Below are 19,897 nucleotides of genomic sequence, written 5' to 3'. Positions count from 1 at the left end.
CACTGAAGCTAAATTTGAATGGAAGAATACATTTTACCATCCACGTTTCAATTCACTTCCAGAGTTTCACATGGGGGTAATGGGGAAAGTGGGGCCTAAGGCACAAACCCCAGGAAATCACACACAAGGAAGTTTTACGACAGGGAAAAAATCTGTTGTCTGCAATATAAAATACAGCTTATAGACGTAAAATTCTTTCCTTACAGATGTGAAATGGAAAGGACGGGAAATTGAGAACTAGAAATGAAGACCGGAGATGAACCCAGAGCTTGGTCACTTACCTCTCTCAGCATGTTGTTTTCTTTTTCCTTCTGTTCGAGAAGGCTCTCCAAGTGGTGTACATGCATCTCTGCTTCAGCCAACCGTCTTGTTCGCTCATGATCTTCCTCAGTGGCTTTTGCTGACAGACCTTTACTTTGCAGCATCTCCAGCAGCTTTTTGATGGACTCATCACGTGCATTTAAGGTCTGTTTCTGCGTCTCAATACGCAGTTCCATCTCTTCTAAGGTTTTACGTAGCAGGAAGAGTTCCTTGGCCTGGCGTTCATGCTCTGCATGAAGCCGTTGGAAGTTCTCCTCTGTCAGCTCTGCCACAAAGGGCTCACTGGTTCTAGTGCTGCTGTCCTGCTGAAACAGTTGGTTCAGGTCCCGCTGGATCCGCAGTTCATCTTGGAGAGCCTGGATAGTCATCTGCATATGCTGAAAGAATAAACAAACAAAATCAGAGGATTCCCTCTACTGGAGAAATAAAAAGGACAATATGAACCACTTCAGTCTTCCTCAACTACCAACAAAGAGGAAACTTCAACACTGACAGAACAATATTGTTTTTTGAAAGCGGAATTTTAGAGAAGAAACCAGGTTTTCTATAGTACTTTCAAGTCCCTCCTTTTATGCATGGTAGAGGTTGCTTAACACTAGAAATCTTCTTGAGTGATACTCCCATTTCCACCAACCTGAGTGAGTCACCATTTCAAATCCAAAAATGCTGGTAGGCAAAATCTGAGAGCTTCAAATATTCTTTTTCCGAGTAGTTGTCTATGCTACAGGTGAATTTTGCATAAGAAGTCCTGGATGAAAATTACTCTCTTGGCAAAGCAAAGGGACACATGTCTATAAAAATATATGTACTATTTAATAAAATGTAATCAGCCACAGAGGCTCCTCTAGGTCTTCAGTACTGACACTATATATAGTCCAGATCTCAGTTGACTTACAGATGAGGCTTTATCATGTCAAAAAGAAATACAACTACAGAAAAATGGGTATATGCTGACTGGGAGGCATACAATTTTATGCACGAGGATCTTAGTAGAGAACAGAGACTGTTGCTTTACAAATAAGAAAGTGCAGTCAATCCAATGATCAGCAGTAATTTGTGGTTGTGCAAGACAATAAATCCTATCTCAATGACTATGAGTACAGTGAGATAAGTGTGATAAAATAGGAGAAGCACAGTTTGCCTAGGAAAAAGTCTTTACTTCATATATAGATAAATATTTGTGTTCCTCTCTGTAAGACAGAAGTATTAAGACAATAAGAAGGAAGTACTAAGATGCTGAACAAAGGTCTGATTACCAGGGATGAGATACCCACTGTGTGATATATCTTGACTCGCTTCTTGAGAGTGGCAGATGTGCTCACAATTTAGTCTGAATGTGAACAAGTCAGATGGCTTGTTCTCTGGGGTTTGCTTTTGTATTACAGAAATCAATATCTGCAATACAGCTATTCCCAGTATTCACCAGGACTAAAGTATAAGTTAATATTATAAACTGTTACCAGACTTGATGCTGGAAACACTCTGTTAAGGTCTGTAATGTAAAGACGGTGCCAATTTTGTATGTTTGACATAAATTCAAGTAGCTCATTTCACTCGAACATTGTGCAAGAGAAGATATAAAAAGATTTAGGCTGAAGTATTACTTCAAGAATGTATTTACCACAATTGCTATATAAAATTCCTTAAGGATATTCACAAACTGTCTGGACACACCCCTGAGCAACCTGCTCTAGGTGGCCCTGCCTGAGCAAGGGTGATGGACCAGATGGCCTCCAGAGGTCTCTTCCACCCTCAGCCATTTTGTGATTTTATGATACTATGAAAATACAATAGCTAGATATATGTACTGCAAATACTATATTTTCTCTTTAACTTGGTTTAGATTTAACAGTCAGTTTGGTTGTAGGGAATGATGCATAAAGGCAGTCAAATCCCATTTTCTTTACAAAGGTCAAAACTCCAGAAGTACTTCTTTTGCGTTCTGGCCTGTTAGAGGACAGTTCAGTTCTCTTAAGTGGTTGTCACTGAAAACTTGGCTGAAAACCAGCCACAGCAACAGAGTCTTTCCAGCCAGATCTCTGATGCAGCTGATGGAGTGACTACACCAGTGCTGATCCTGGCACAGTGTAGGGTTGGGAATGTGCAGCCAAGGAGCTGGTAGAGAGAAAAGTGGAACTATCCCTTATGTTATCAACATAGACTGAAATCAGCTTAAATGTGTAGCTTCATGACTGATTTAAGGTGCTCTAATTGCCTTTTCTTCTATTTCAGTAACACAATTCTTGGCAGTTAGTCATGCTATTAATCTAAAAAAATAGGTCACAGAATCTGTGTGATAACTTGGCACAGGTTTATTAGGTTAGGGGATAATTAATTACTCTTCTTAAATGTAGATTGCATTTATATATTGGTAGGCACTTGGATTTATTTTCAAGTTGACATTCAGTAGTACAAGAGAAGAACAGAAACATCTCAAAGGAATCAGTTTGGATTTGGAAACCTTTTTAGCCAACACTTTTTTTTTTTTTTTAAATGCAGATTTCCATTTTTATTCCTTGTCATTCCTCCAAACCACAGTCAGAGTAAGAATGTCAGAAAACCTCCAAGCTTTCAACCTGAGGCACTACTACAAGTGTGCCAGTGTGCAGGTAGGCAATCAAAGCTACTACAATCTGTTCAAAAACGTACAGTGATCGAGCTGTAAGAAAAAATCTACTGTGCTCATGAAAAGGTTTGCCTTATCTGTACCTATATAACATGAATAAAACCAGTAGACCTTACCAGCAGAAGGCAAGAGAATATCCTTCTATTTCCTTAAACTTAAAAATGAATTACCTAGCTAGATACAACTTTACAATTCCACAGGAGTTAATTCCATTTGTAAATATGGCTTTGAGAAGCCCTACTTATGCAGAGCCCAGCTGTGTGTTGTTCTTCCAGCTAACAAGCTCCCACATGCTTCCACCTGCCTCTCCACATACTGCCTCCTCAGCGTTTCCTTTCTCCCAAGCAAGAAAAGAGCTTCTTCTGAGCAACCACATCATCTACTAAATGAGATGACTTCCTCTACTCAGTGTTGTCTCGGAATCAAACTTGGGTTATTTATAAACATCAATGGACTAAACCACCACAACCAAATTCCTACATTCGAATTTTAATAATTTGATCTGCTGTGAATCTCATTGCGGGTTACACAGGCAAATATTCCGTCTCATAGACCCACAGGAATTATCTCCCCCAAAGCTGGGAAAGACCCTATTATCACTTCTGGGCCAAAGAACCAAAATCTGTCATACAATTCAGAAACAGGATGTGAAATAAAATTTAAATCCAATGACAAATGGCACGCAAGGGAATCCATCAGTTTTAAGCAAGGACAGAACTGGTCAGCAACTGCAATGAACGCAGTTTCCCAGGGAAAATTAAGAGCTATGGAAGAGAGGAGGGGTTAACCCTGATCACTGTTCTCCAGGCTGCTCAGCTGAAAAACTTCATTATGTGCAAAGGAGCTGGAAAACAAGCCACAGAATATTGTTCTGTGCTTTAGACACCCACTCCTTTCTAACATGAAAGAGGTATGCAAAATGGGTTCTTTGCTCTGCTTTCCAACAAATTTTTACGATTTTCAGAATAATGAAACATTATTTAACCAACTTTTATTAGTTGGCATCATAAATAAGCCAGTTTTTCAGTTATCATAGCTCTCCTTCCACATCATTTCAAAGAAAACATCCTTTTCCCTCTGAAGGAACAGACAAGTTTTATCAGCTTCTCATCCATTTCTTAGACTTCACTTTTAAATCAGTGACTACCCCAGAAAGGCAAAATCTTTTCCATGTTCACGTAACATTAGCCACTGATGTTAATTGGATTTCTAGGACCCTCAATCTGACTTGAAAAAAACACTGCTGAAATGATCTCATCTAGGAATAGACAAGTAAAAATACCTTTAATCCCACTGAGCTTGGTTACATCCTGCTAGGTAAAGTACCAATCTCACTCCTCCACAGTTTAATAAAGATAACGTAGTTGAAGTCAAAGCAATTATATTCAACCTGTACTTTGCTTGAAGCTTATTGCTCTTATTTCACACCTTGAGGATTCCCTGTTTTTTTCCAGTAATGCAAGTTGGTCGTTAAGCCTCACTGCAAATTATAACTACATCTGCAAATTACAAAGATATTTTGGGGAGCACAGCTCCCTAGTAGGGGTATTTCTGGTTTTATCTAACGTACTTCTGTCTTTGCAGTACTAAGCCCCTTTTGGCTTATCTCAAATGTTAACACCCAAGGTGCAAACAACCTCTTGCCAGCTGTTCCTCTGCCTACATTACCTCCATGGGGCAGCTTAAAAGTTTGCTAATTGGGCTCTACACAAGGGCAAGGGCTGCCTTTCATCCAGCAGCACAATATTTACATCTGCAAGCAGAAGAACATGATTCAATCTCCTACTCTGCCTAGCAGGATTCAAATTCACATGTCCCTCACCTTGGCAGATTGGTCAGATGAGTTTCCAACCTACAGTATGAATCCAGTCAATGATACAGAAGTTCCTTGTATTCAGTTCACCAAAAATCCCTGTTGTTGTGGGCTCAGGGTAATGCAACACACCTCTTGCTACACTGGTGAATTTGGGAACCTTGCTGCAGGCAGCTCTTTTCATCTCTCCCCATTGAAGCTTTTCTACTTTGCATGAAATATTTAAAGATTCTGTAGGCCTGATGGAAAATACTGAAGAGAGCACAGCTTCATATTCTAATTGGTTGCACACACGAAAACAGAAAGACCTGAAGAGCAATTCTTCCAATTAATTTAAATGTTTATCATCTTACCGTTCCAAAGGCAGTGGAAGAAGTGGATTTTAACATCCTGAGACTGAAAAGGGAATTTAGTCAATACTTCACAGCCAAGATCTCCATTCTATCCCTAAATTTTAGATAAAAAGAAGGCAAGCATTGCTACCAGCATGATTTTGAGAGAAAGAATTAAATTGTGACATACTTCTAAAAAGAAGGATTTCCATACTCACACTGGCAAGACAGAGCTTGACCTACCAAGCTAAGGTGTTTCAGAGCAGTTGTGTGTTTGTTTTTAATTGCCTGGTTTAGGTTATTTGCACTGCAGATATTGTCTTTGCAACTACCTTAATGAGATGCATAACTCGTCCCATCCTTTATTTGAGACGGCTGAATGCCTAAATTAGAACTGTAGGATCTGCAACAGAGGCAAGGCACCTAGGCTTTGAACACTTCTGTAGTTAAGTTCTCTTTAATCTTCTGGATTTAAATTCTAAGTAGGTTAAGCACAGAAATCATACTTTTTAGAATACCAAGAAAAAACAATCAGTATGTTCAGGGGATACCTGTCAACAATCAGGAAAGAAGACGCTAAGAACCTACTCTTTCCCAGAAACAAGGAAAAACACGACACACAATTATACAACACTTTGTCACAGAAATGTGTCACAACGGGGCGGGAAGTATTTTTACATTCTGCAAAACACAATGCCATACATACATATACATCCCCTTACTCTGGGAGAACACTGAGGCCTCTCATGTTCAGGAGCAAGGAAATATGGGGTGATGGCAAGGAAAGGGAGGAAAGAGGTCCCACTAAGATACATGTGCAGCATTAGCAGAGTTTCAGCCTAGGAGATAACTATTTAAGCTCTTGTTCACCATCTTCATGCATCCAAAGCATGTATGTTTGCTCAGCGGACAATAAACTGGTTTGGGGTGGATCTCTAACAAGGTATTCTTACAGAAATGACTGAGAGATTCTACTTTGCATAAATATCTGACTAGTGACTGGCTTAAAAATTTGAACCTACATCTCTCGAATTGAAGTGCCATAAAGGGAAGCTGAATCTCAGCTCAAGGTCTTTGAATTAGACAAGATGCCCCTTACAATCTCTCACACTCCAGCATGCATCCCTGAATAAGTCTATTTCCTGCTCAAGGGTTGATCTCATCTCACTCTTTTCTAATTTTTAATCAGAAATTCCACTCCAGAGAGAAGAAATCTTTTCCGAACACAAGTTTTGCTGATATTGGCAGATTCAATAAATTTTCTCATTAAAAACATTATTGACAAACTTAGCTACTGAAAATTTCCTGATTACTTCTACTGTAAAACCACAATGCCAAGACATCCTGTACTGAATGACAGCTTTATGATGTACATGTATTTGGCAGTTTTCTGCGAATCTGCTCAGTGATCAAGCTGTTCTGCGTGTGGAAAACAGTAAGTGCTTGGAAAGACATAGGACAGGTTTGCATTTGTTGTATCACATATTTCTGGGTACAACCCAGGGCTGAAGGAAAAAAAAAAAAAAAAAGAAAGAAAAAGACAGATGTAATGTGCTAATTGACCAAAAAACAGGTTTCTGAAGATGCCAGTTTATAGGTAATCTCTTTTATTCAGCCACCTATTTTTATAGTTGGGGGTGGGGAAAAAAAAAAGAGACAAATTTAATGCCAGGAAAGCCCTTCAGGGTCTGAAATAGATACACTTGGAGTACCTAACAAAAACTGCCTTATTTTTATCTTTAGGTCATCATGACTACATTGCTACTACTCTAAAAATAAAGAAACAGTAATTAGAGTATGTTTTATGTCCAAAGGACAATTCAGCAAGGTCTACCTTCAAATGTGGAGCAGCAGCAAGTGACAGAACCTACAGGAGCCCGTGAATGTACTTTCCTTGCCAGTAAATCTGCATGCACAATCACAAAGTTTTGTATTATGACGATTCCTTTAGTGTTCTTCACAATGAAGGCGTTTCAAACTTTTGTAAGAGGATGAACTCCATTAAGCTCAAAAGCGATCCCATGCCAAATGCTAGAATAGAGTTTGGTCACAATGGGAAATCACTCTCTCCCATTCTCAAAGAGTTAATGTTTTGGCAGCCTTTCTGGGAAATGGATTCTGCTGAATGCACAGTAGGAGCAAAGGCCTGGCTATCTGAGGGAGTCCCTGCTGACATTCAGCTGCAGCCCACGCAAAGAAACTGAAAAAAGGGCTAATGTCAGGTGTCCAGCAGGGCTGGGATGAAACAGAACTTGTCAGTTCCAGAAATGCTACATATTCCCTTCTAAAATGGATCAGGGGCTTCAAAACCCTTATTTGAATGGAAATGAATGGATGATTTTTATAATGTTTTGCTCTGATAGAAAATACAGCTATGACTGTAATAGGATTTAATTTGTGAGAGTCAAAGAAATAGACTTGTATGTTAAAGACAAACATACATTGCATTACCTCGGAGACGGCAGAAGGGCAAGATAATAAAAAATGCTATAAAGAGCTTAAGTTGTCAGCAATACATTTTTCAGCTGAACTAGACTGACATGAAGTGACTCACTTGGTTTAAGGGGGCAGTGTGCAGCAGCCTAGGTCCTTCTCCCATCTGTACAAAAACAAATGAAAAACCCCTACATGCACACACGCAAAACAGCAGAAATGAATTTAAACCCCAAAAGTAAGCAGACCAGAAACAACTGGTAAACTTGTAGCCACAGAAGAACCAAAACTGCAATTCATTAGCTTCATATTAAGTGTACAGGTGGATGGCATCAAAATAGCTGCAAGGTAAAACAATAAACACAGTATACCAGTTATTCAGTGGCAAATGCTCACCTAAAAAATGTTTATCTACAGTAAATACAAAGCAGCTTATCTGGCAAAGGAAAAAAATAAGCTATTTGTATTTTCAAGGAGTAAAACAAGTGTATGGGAAGTTTCTATAGAATACCTGATGCACTAAAAAGCATAACTTATTTTGAAGCAATTTGTGCACATACTTTTTTTTTTCTTTTTTCTTTTTTTTTTTTGATATCGTTTTCTCACCTGCTGTAAGAAATTTGTTAGTCCAGACCACAAAATTTGAGATCCAACATCTGCAGAAATGTATTATGATTGCCATATAGAACTAAACACATTGTTAAAGAGTAATTGATCTGTAATAATTGGATTGATTTGTGACAGCACAAACATGGCTATACCTGGTTTAGATGACAGACATGACCATCTTCTATCTATTTCAGTTTCAGAAGACAGGATTTCTAAACTCTGACAGAACTATCACTAAAGAAATAAAGTGTCACTGCAAAAGTGTAAGAAACTTCATTAACAATAGTGTTACTCTGTGTTGATGATGGAGATTCCAATGAGCCATCATCGTACAAATTTCTTGATCCACCCCTAGAAATAAATCATGATGTTAGGCTTTTCACACAATCTTATTTTACGGGGAACAGGAGAAAAGAGATCACTTAAATGTATTATAGACAACAGCAGAATTTCCATTTGATTTTTTTTTCTAGGTATGCCAATATGTTCTCTATAGTCACGGGGTATAAACCTTGTGATCATGATCAAGAGATATCTGAAAAGCCGAAGTTATACTGCCGCAAGCATCATCCTGAAAAAGTGATTACTTCTTCTGACTAATAAGCGTTATCATCATACTAGCTAACAGTTTCCAGGTTCTGAAGATGAGTTCAGTTCTTAACTGTATTGGAGTAAAGGCTAAATATTTATTGTAAGAATCATAATCTATCAGAAGAAAATGTAAGTCCAGTTATCAAGTCCTTGGTTTACAAGATTCTGCCCGAGTCTAGTTTCAGAAGTCCACAATCCTGGGCATGGGAGAGGGGAACTGGGTGGGTAATGATCTACTTTCTCATGTGCTTCTACACAGAAACTGACTGCAGAAACCAGCAACATAAGATGCACTTTTTCTGTATGAACATAAGCTCTATCCTGCACATGCTTTACCAACACATAGGGCTACCAAAAAACAGCAATGAAGAGTGAAAATGGGTACAAGAAAAACAAAATGTATTTTTCTCTTTTCAGAAGTGTGCTTTTAAATGCATTTTAATATAGAAAGTCTTTAACAACATGTCTCTGTACTATCATAAACTATATTTTTCACCACGCAATACCAAGGAAAAGTAGATTCGAGGGTTAAGGGATAACAATTGTCTGGTTAAGAAAAGAGGCCTGAGAATTAATTTTCCTTGTTGAATTGTCTCAAACATTTATTTCTGCCATTTTATCACTGTCCAGAACCTCAAAAGATTCTGATGACAGTCTTCATCCCTAGTCCCCCAGGTGGAAAAGAAAGCTCATCCCATTCCGGGTTGTGATTTCTGCACTCTTCTGTATCAGGGAAGGGAAAATGAGATGATAAGAAAGAGTAAACAGCGTAACAAACATGCCGGGAAGCTCAGCAGGTAAGGTACTCTGGGGAACAAACAAGAGACATGTATTAAATATGTCAGATACTACTGAGAAAATCCCTGCCCAGGATATATTTACATGTATTTGTTCACATTGCTAGGATTGAGGCATCTAAAGCAAATAGCTAATGAAGGTAAAGAGAGTGCCCTATCTATCTACTTCAGCTTTTTAAAGCTGCAGTTTTGCTGTAAAAAAGGATCGATAGTAGATAAGCCAAGCAAACGACCAATACTGCTAAAATTAGTCTGTTGGGACTTATTATTGCCTTATCTAGCAGAGTGGGCGCACAGAAAAGCTGTTTCTCAGGGCCAGAGAAACATAATCTGAGAAAAATCAGAGAAAAATCATCGTTGACGGACAATAAAAATAAACCTGTCATCATATGGACTGATAGAAAACATAAGAACATACGGAAATAAACCACATTGATTTCATCTGGTCCTGTATCCTACCTTCAAAGTTGCTGAAAGAGAATACCTGAGGAAAACCATAAGAGGGTGAATATATAGTAATAGTATAATAATTCTTTTCTAGTATACTCTCCCAGCATCTGTAGCTGAGGGATTTCTTAAATCTGAGATGGTATCTTTGTGACAAAGCAATAATAAAAATAAAATATAAACAATATGAACTAGCTCTATCCCTACACTGATTTTCACCAGGAGAAAGACTGGAAAATCAGAAATGGTCTACCAAAAAGCTACTTCGATGGTACACCAATGTCTGCACAGCAGAATGAAAAATCAATTCAGTCAAATGTAAACATGTTCAATTATTTAAACAAACAAAAATTTCTTATGAATTAACTGTCATTTGACAAAAAAAAATGACATTCTACAAATGAGCAACACTGACAATTTCTGTACTGATTTTAATCTCATTTAATTTCCTGTGAGACTACCCAAATTGGGTTAGTACTACACCACTTAAATATCATCTTTTATTTATATCCAAATACAAGCTTTGATTATTTGCCTCTGTGCTGACAAAGAAGCAAAGCCCTTATGTATATGCAGTTTTGTACATTACAGAATCACAGAATGGTTGAGTTCGGAAGGGACCTCTGGGTCCATCGGGTTGGATCCCTGTCCAGAGCAGGTTGCCTGGGACCACCTCCAGGTGACTTTTGACGGTCTCCAAGGAGGAGACTCCACATGCTCTCTGGGAAGCCTGTGCCAGCTCTCTGTCACCTGCACAGCACGGAAGGGCTGCCTGGTGTTCAGAGGGAGCCTCCTGTGTTCCAGTTTGTGCCCACTGCCTCTTGTCCCAGCACCAGGCACCACTGAAAAGAGCCTGGCTTTGTCCTCTCTGCACCCTCCTTTCGGACAGCAATAAGATTCCCCCTGAGCCTACTTTCTCACTGCAGCAAGATAATTCATTACAAGTTCTGTCTCCTTTATTTGGCAAGCACCAACTTCCTTTGTCACAAATTGTGGTGATTAAACGGATCTTAACGTAAGAGGTTTCTGGAGGAGGAAAACCAAAAACCAACACACAAACATCAGGCTGATCCATACTCAGGCCAGCCACCATACATCTTATGAAACTCCATCTTAAGGTGTTTTGCAGGGCTATACAACACACTAGAACTCAATTTCATTCGCATTATAGATTACTTCTAAATATTGCATGAACTGAATAGGTGGAACAGGTGTTTAAGTGCCAAATACAGATTTTGTGAAACCCTCAGCCCATGGTAGTTAGAAATCATAATGGTACTTGAGAGAAGGAGAATATTAACATTTCCATACGTAGAAGTGCCTAATATTTTCAAATTAATAGCTTCTATATGAAACATGACTCATTTTGTTAATAGGAGCTCTTCTGCAAAAACATATTCTTATTAGCCAACTCTATTAGGGAGGTCAGCAAATACATCCTTCCATTAGCTGATGCAAGGAATCAATCCAAGATAAAAGGTGCTCTGCTACGGAACCTTTGATCTCATGTTCAGTATTTTCCAGGATCTGTGCACACATCAACCCTGAGATCTAAAAAGGAAAATCAGCTGATCATTGATAATGAAAGGATAATATATAAAAAAAACAAATGCAAGGAAAAACAGTTGACTGCTTTATCCATATCAACTCCTGTGCCATCTCCTTCCCAAATTTAAAACCTTTTATACTAGCTGATTTGGGGAGAGTGCAGTATAAATATCAATACACATTTGCAAGAACACACAAGAATATGACCACAATATTTTGAATAACTTAATCTGCACGCATAAACCCTATTCTTCTCATATAAAGATATACCATACAGAGTAGCCCTGATATTTAAAACTTTTTGAGTATTTCAAGCTTGTGATCTCTGTGGATTGATGCACCATTCACAGGGTAAGTTGTAACCAATATGTTGATTTCAAATAATTAGTTTTAATATCGAACAGTAAGCTTTTCAATTTTTGCTTACCCACACACAGCAAAGCATTGTCAGCAACTCACTGCAGGCAAATACAATATTTACTTCTTCCTGTCAGTCTGGAACACAACATAGTGGCATCCTACAGCTGTAAGTAATACTAGAAGATCTCATGAGCTATCTGATGCTCACAGACTATAATTAGTGACCACAGCAGTATTTTCTTTCCAAATGTGTGGCATTTTGGTGGTTTAGGAAATACTCTCTCCAGATGACAGGATTAAGGAGTTTTCAAACTACAGCAGATTAATAAAAAGCATTGCTGTCCAGAAATTAAGTTACTGAGATGAGATTTCAAGAGCCCACTACCCAGTTGAAGAAATGAAAGATTTGCTAGCCCCACCAGACCAAATCATAAAACTTGGACAGAAGCTCACCAGCACTCTGAAAGTACTGAAATTTGTTGTTTTTAAAGAAGTTTTCTTGAGAAAGAAGAGCATCAAATGACCAGATATGGCCACAAATATGACTCCATGAAGGACTTGATTCTTTGATCCTGTCAAATATTAGGACATGTAACATCCAGGACCTCATAAACAACAAATGGCTGGTACTGTGCTGAAACTATGACACATGAAAAGTTTTTGCCAAGGTTGTCTTTGCAGTGTTCAACCAAGACAGGGACAGAACCAACGGCACAGAAGAGCTGCTGTCTCTCGGCTGCTCAGCCTGCGGGCACAATGAGGTTTTTCCAGCCTGCTCACATCCTACCCTGGGTCAAGCAGTTTGCAGCAACTGGGTGCAAGTTCATTCCATGGCCAGGAGCTGGAATTGGGAGTGGGAGCAACAAAAGCATAGGAGATGGACAATAGGAATTAGGACATTGGCTGCTTATAATTTTCCTTGTTATGATTAGATGGCAGTATTGCAAGGGAAAAAGGGAAAAGTCAGCTTATGGTGCTGACTTTTAAGTATGGAGTGCTGAGACACTGTGTGCCCAACACACCATCCCACTGCTTCACAAGAAGATAAGACCAATTTAGTTACATCATGGTAATACTTCCATTCTTGCTTTGCTTGCTCATAGTTTCTCCAAGATGCCTTCTTAACTGCTTTCTATCCAATACGTAACTGTAAGCATTGCATCTTCTCACATTTACAATCCTGTCAATTCTTCAGCAAGTTTCCTGAAAAAGCATCTATGTGTCTTGCTTGTTTTAAGCCACAGTATGAAATAATTGAAGACTTCCACCCTCAGCTGGCCCCAAAATTAGGCATTCTCCCTTCTCAGAGCAGGAAGTATGGGCTTTTTTGACTTATCAGTGCACCAGTCAGCCACAATGGCAGCAATCACTTGATGTCCATCTTGCAAGATTAGGAGATTAGGGCTTTTAGTTCTCACAACAAAATCACCTCCTTGCCAAATGAAATATATGAATCCATTCCATCCTCATAGTTTTTCTCATTTTCTTCCAAATACATGAACGAAAAAAGTAGAAATTCATTATTTGTGACAGAATTTACAATAAAAAGCAACAAGCAGTGGGCCTCAATTAAACCTTTTCAAACCTGTTGCTATTTGATACTATGCATGTTATCTTCTCAGCTCTCTGCCACAAAATATTGGCTACACTCACTAACTAAGGGACTTGAAAATGTTTATTCTGGGTATGTCAAGTCTCTTAAGCTGAGTGTAGTTTTGGGAAGACAGGCAGATGAAATATGTTACTGGAATTTTGGGATAAATTTAGAATATGGTTGCAGTAATCATTGTCCCCGTGAAAGAACGTATTAAAAAAAACACTGATCCCAATGTTCTGGCACTTACCCTCCTGCTGAAATGACAGGAGCGCCTTTGAGTGCAAAGCAGAGTGCAGCACATTGCACTACGTTATAAAGGAACTTTCTGTGACCTATAAGAGGTAACACAACATCCCTTTGATTGAGTTCAAGCAATAAGCTCCCGTGCGAAAAACGTGGTTCAACCACGCTGAGTGCAAAATGCTGCACCTGGACAGGGGCATTCAAATTCCTGCTGGATGTACCGTGACAGCGATCGATGCTTGGCCCACATGCTGCTTTGGAAGCACAATCAAGGATTGTCATTATGAAAATCTTTATTGGATCTTTTCATCTGTGATGAAAACAGCAACACAGCAAAGTTTTCCATTTAGAAGTGCGGTTCTTCCCTGTAGACATCTTCCTAGCACTCAAGCCGTGAGGTGCAGTAAGTTGGGTTCTCAGTAAGCATCAGAAATGCATCTTATTAAAATGCGAAATGGACAAGCAAAAATGAACATCTGCAATAGGACTGACAACGAGAATGACTTCTGTCAGTGGAAAGCTTTACTACCGTCCTGCCTAACCTTGCATATCACTCAAGCAATCAAGGAAATGGATAGAAGAACAAAAACGAGATCTGGGTTCACCATAATAAACATTAAACTACCAAACACTGAGAACTGTCTTGCATTCCCCATCAAAATGGATAGTTGGTGTAGACGGTGTTGATAAAATCGTTTAGAGTAAAAATTGCTCTCCAGATGAATATTGGCTCTTAATACATTTTTCAGGAACTACATATTCATGAATCATTACTACACGGTCATTCATGCAGTATATGTCATGCTCTTAGGCTTCCTGCAGAGCAACGACTATCTTGCTTCTTTATATACCAGACTAAGAACATAAATGTTCAAGATCTGTAAAAACAGAGATAAAATAGATAGAAATGCTGTACAATCTAGCTTTTTGGGTCTGGTTCAAATGCATTTATGCAAATTATCTTGGAACCAAGTGTTTTGCATTTAGAAATGATTCAGAGAAGCATCTTCATCTGTTGATACATCTCTATGAACAACTGTCAAGACAGAAAGAATGGAATTCCCTGCTGTGAGCATGAGGTGTCAACCCACTGACTTGAGCAAGAGTTTAAGCACGGCACAAGCATCTGAACAAAGATACTAATCTCAGAGTCTTTAAATTCAGAACTATGAAAAAGACTAGAAAGGGCTTGTAACATTGAGAATCTCTTAACCTCGTTTGTCTAGTGTTATGCATCTAGCTTCAGGGAGACGGAACAAGAACAAGGTGGCTTCTGAAGTCTAGCATTCCTGTCTGTTGGGTGTGTCCTAGGACCTAGAAAGAATTAGGGAATGGATTTCCTCTAAGCCACCTCACTGCAACATTGAAGGGCCAGTGCTAAGATGTATTTACAGTTTAAGGTGCACTTCAGAATAACTGACTGAACTTTCCCTGAGAAATAAATATCCCCCCTCCTTCCCAGCCCCACACACTCTCTTGGCTTTACAGAGAGCGCTCATTAATCAGGAAACAGAGCAAAAGTAAAATGCAGCAGCATTTAATTCCTTTTTTTTTTCTTTCACTCAGAAAAAAAAAAACAGATGCCTAGACGAGCTTTACTAGACACAAGACTTGTACATCTAATTAACACAGACACCCGGAACATATTACTAAGGAACCACTCCACATTCCTGAACTTTATAGTCCTTGCATTCCTTTTAGATTCCATCTAACATTACCATATGTTGTACAACGCTCCTGCTGGTGGCACTGCTTGGAGATACCCTTGATATGGAGATTGTCAGCAGACGAGCCACAAATTCAGGACTGAAATGAAGTGTCCTGAATTCTTGAAGACACATGCACATTTCTCCCCTCTAATTAGACCCCCAAACACCCAAGTCCGGTAGAACAAACCTCAATTTCCATTAATGCAGCTGCAGCACAAACATATAATTTCCAATAGCTATTTTTAACTAATGAGCACAAGCAGATAAGTACCTAAGCTTTCAGGGCCATTTGGTTTTGGTGTCAGGGCAAAACTGGGTTTTGCATTGTTATGTTTTGCTTTAAGAAACTATTTTTTTTTTTTTTTTTTTAGAAACTGCTTACAAACATGCTGTTCTTGGAGAACAAAGCATGAGAGAACAACCTTCTGTTTCCTTTATGCTCTTTGCTACTGAGAGTAGATGGCCATTTGTCATCTTGCTCTGCCACCAGATTAATTGACTGCTGTTTATATTGTATCCCTCCAAACAAAATTTTGAGGGATAATCTACCTAAACTGGTAACTGCATAACAGCTAGCATCAATAACACACTCCAACAGACAGCAAGGCTAGAAGCTAACCTATACAGTTTTACAATTACCTTCTGGTCAGAACCTAGCTATTACATTCAGGCAGGCATGTGGTGGTTTTACCCTGCTGGGCAGCTGAACACCACAACCACTCCCTCACTCCCTCTCCTAAAAGGGAAAATGGGAGAAAATACAATGGAAATGGCTCAAGGGTTGAGATAAGGACAGGAAGATCACTCATCATTGTCACAGGCAAAACAGACTCAGCATAGGGAGATTAATATGATTTACCGCCTATCACTGGCACATTATTCACCTCAATTTCCAGACTAATAGGGCCTAATACTGTTTTAGAGGAGGCAGAACTGATTTTAGAAGATCTCAACACTTTGATGCCTAGGTAGAAGACCCCAGAAACCGATTCTCTAAAACACAGAAACTAAACACTATTCCAGCAAATGGAAAGCAGAAAAGCATCGTGCCAGAACATCTGTACCTGTATCTAGCTACACACACAAAATTCCTACAATTCTAGTTTCCTAACATGTACTTCAGTTTAGCTAATTTTCACAAAAGAACATCTTTTATGCCTGTAATTTAAATTTCATAGCTTTCATATCATAGTTATACCATTCTTTTTAACTCACCTACCATGCTATATCACAAAATAAAAGCCATTTTTGAAGTTCAACATTCAACTGCAGGCATGGTTTGAGTGTTTTTTGGTCACACTTGGTAATTTATTTGATTTTTATTCTATTTTTGTTTTCCTGAGGAAAATCTCATTAGATATTCTGCTACAAAACATTCAATAAATGTAAAAGGATACTGGGTACCGCAGTATGCCTTTTAAAAATAAAACACTTATTTGATTAGGTTTATAATTCAAGGACATAGCAGCTTCTCTTGGTTAACTCACTATGATCAATTCAAGAAAAAAAAATCAGCATCAATTTAACCTTAAAATAGGTGACTAATTTAAGTGATAGGAGTTGAAAAAATAACCAGTTATTAAGTGGCTTGAAATTGTATATTATGCAGAATATGTGACAAAAGTGCTATTTTTAAAAATCCCTACTTCAACTAGAGAAGAGTGACTTGATCCTTAAAACACAGAAACCGTCAAAAGAACAGAATATATATAATAGGGGAATAAACCCATGCAAATGTAACCTTTCTTTAGTCCATATATAAAACATAAAATTAAACATCTCTGGAGAACGCGCAAGCAAATGATACAACCAGACTTCTATCAGGCAGAAATCATGATCATTTTACTATCATGGCTTTCCTTGAACCCAGATCATCAACACTTCAGGCAGCACCTGTCATTTTAATGCCTGTGCTTGTACATCACGTGGAACAATGCAACACCAACTGTTACACACAATCACAATATAAACAGTAAGTCAACGTGTTAACGGAAAAAAAAGGACTTAGAGCAATAAATAATGAATGAATAACGGCTTTCACAAAAACATTACAGTTCTCGTGGTCTAAAGACCAGAGCACAAGACTTATATAGATAGGCACTAACTCCAGCAGCTGATAAACCAAAACCAGCTTTCACAACCCTAGTCCTGTTTAAGGCTTTGCTGCTTTCGTATTAAATATTTGCAGTTATATACAAGCAAATAGAAAACCTTGATTATATACTATAAAAGCAATATTTTATCTAAATTATGATTTTTAGAATTGAGTATTGCATATTACTTTCTTCCCATGCCATACCCACCGTTAATTCGTCTCTATCCTACAGACAATTCTCTGACTCACAAAAGCTCGTTACATTAATAAAGAGGAATATTATAGAGTGAGTTTATCTACAACTACCAGCCAGAACTCTTCTCTACTGAAACTGAGAAACATTACCCAGGGCAAAATTTCTCAATTTCTTCTTAACCTAAAAGTGGCTATTTTCTCCACCTACAAAAAAACAACCAACCAAGCAAACAAAAACAAACAAACCAAAACAAAACAAAACAAACAACAACAACGACAAAAAAAAAAAACGGGAAGTTTGTGTCCACAAATATGGTCTTCTCTCAGCTACATCAGTCAGTATAAAAAACTGTTACATACTCAAAAATTCTTTCCTATGAGGGTGGTGAGGCACTGGAGCAGGTTGCCCAGGGAAGCTGTGGCTGCCCCATCCAAGGCCGGGCTGGATGGGGCTTTGGGCAGCCTGGGCCGGTGGGAGGTGTCCCTGTGCATAACAGGAGGTTGGAACTTTAAGGTCCCTTCAAACCCATACCATTTTGTGATTTTATGATTCTCTAAAAGCAAAATAAATAAATAGAGAATAGCAAAATAAATAGGGATTATTATATAATCCCTATATAATAGGGATAATAACTTAGCTCTTCCTTGCACCTGCTTTTAACACCCCGCCAGAAAAGGTGAAGGTATTGCTACACAGATAATAAGGGTATCTTACTGTAGCCCCCCAAAAGGAGAAAGTTTGCCTACAGTAACATGGACTTGAGTAGAGCAAATTCATGACAATGTCTAGCATCTATTTTAAATTAAGTATGGTAGCTCAACCCTGTAGCAAATATGGTTTCTGAGTTCTCTTCTGAAAAATAAAGAATTTCTGTGGAAAAAAATCTGTGTATTAGTGATGTAATAGTTAAGTAACAGGCATAATGGCACCTAGACACTAAATATACCTTCATTTTTATGGAAGACTATCAGATCGCCTTACTGGGACATTTGATAACATATTTTGAGGAAGACTTTAACCCTTAACATCTATTTGCATCATTTCCCTTGTAACAGAAGTATCCATGACTCACTGTTGACACCATCCCATGGCAGGACACAACAACCTTCCTGTGCTTCTCAACACTGTGGCTGGCGATGATTCACCAGTAACTCACTCCGGCCAAGATTTCCTGTGATGCAGACTTCTGTGTGCACCAGTTCTTCAGGAGCCTTGCTTATTCTCAGTTTAACATATCCAACATCCACAGCAAGGTAATAAAGATGATGCCACGTATCTTGCCTCTATTACATAAAAGCGCCTCTAGTTATTCAGCCCAAACAAAAGCTTTGGTTACTTTCTAAAATTAAATGCAATTCAAATGCTCAAACATACTAAGACAATTATGGATTTTTTTCCTCCTCAGAACAGTTTGTATTGAAGACCAAGTTCAAAAGATAATCACTTTGTCTTAGCCAACCGCATTTAAGGTTTTCCATGAGAAGTTTCAAGAAGATTCAACCTTTTGTTGGTTTGTCTGTTCTCCAGTTGTTTTCAGCAATAGGAAAATAAAATGAACAATAAGGCACTAAAAATAAACAACTATACTGCTACAGTGTCTTAAATGGAAAAGTAAGTACTCTTGATAGGTGATTTTAGGAGCAAAAAGATGTAATTATCCTGAACTACTCTGACTGAAAAAATCCATTTATTTCTTAGGAAAGAATAACACAAGAACCTTGATTTCCAACAGTTCTCCTGCAGCCAATAGATGGTTATTATGTATGTTAATTTTACATTATGGAAAATTAATGGATAGCAGCTAAGTAATGAAACCAAAGCTGAACTATTGATCCATTTACTGAATCCATTTATACACTTTCATAACTGAGTTCAAAAGGCAGTACTAAAATTTATGGAGAAAGCTTTTCCTTTCCTATGAATGTATGAATAATAAAACTAGAAATAACTTTGAAATAAAACTGTTTTCCACAAATTATAATAGAAAAAAAATCATTGGTAAAGACTGATTATGTATTTCAGAAATTAAAATTTAAAAGTTAAAAAAAATTCAAGGATGCTTTTAACAGACATGTGAGACTTCCTGAGTAGTTGTCTTAAACAAGAAGAGGTACTCCATTATCCTCATTTCTTCTATTTCTATCAAACTTTAAGAAACAATATCCTTCATAGATGCTCTT

At 38.2% G+C, this 19,897-nt stretch overlaps 1 protein-coding gene across 20 annotated transcripts in view; it reads right to left on the bottom strand.

Annotated features, from left to right (window-relative positions):
* ERC1 (ELKS/RAB6-interacting/CAST family member 1) overlaps positions 1-19,897 on the bottom strand; it is a 301,807-nt gene that overhangs the window by 236,483 nt on the left and 45,427 nt on the right. For all 20 annotated transcript variants that reach the window (XR_011810085.1, XM_027463493.3, XM_072039666.1 and 17 more), the window contains one exon: positions 282-698. Coding sequence is in view for 19 of the 20 variants with exons in the window: in XM_027463493.3 (XP_027319294.3) it covers positions 282-698 (417 nt within the window). In the remaining variant the exon portion in view is untranslated. The remainder of the gene's footprint in view (positions 1-281; positions 699-19,897) is intronic.

The sequence above is a fragment of the Anas platyrhynchos genome, chromosome 1, assembly GCF_047663525.1.
Source record: "Anas platyrhynchos isolate ZD024472 breed Pekin duck chromosome 1, IASCAAS_PekinDuck_T2T, whole genome shotgun sequence".
NCBI lineage: Eukaryota > Metazoa > Chordata > Aves > Anseriformes > Anatidae > Anas > Anas platyrhynchos.
The sequence above is the reverse complement of the archived record's forward strand: the minus strand, read 5'-3'. Positions and strand labels throughout refer to the sequence as shown.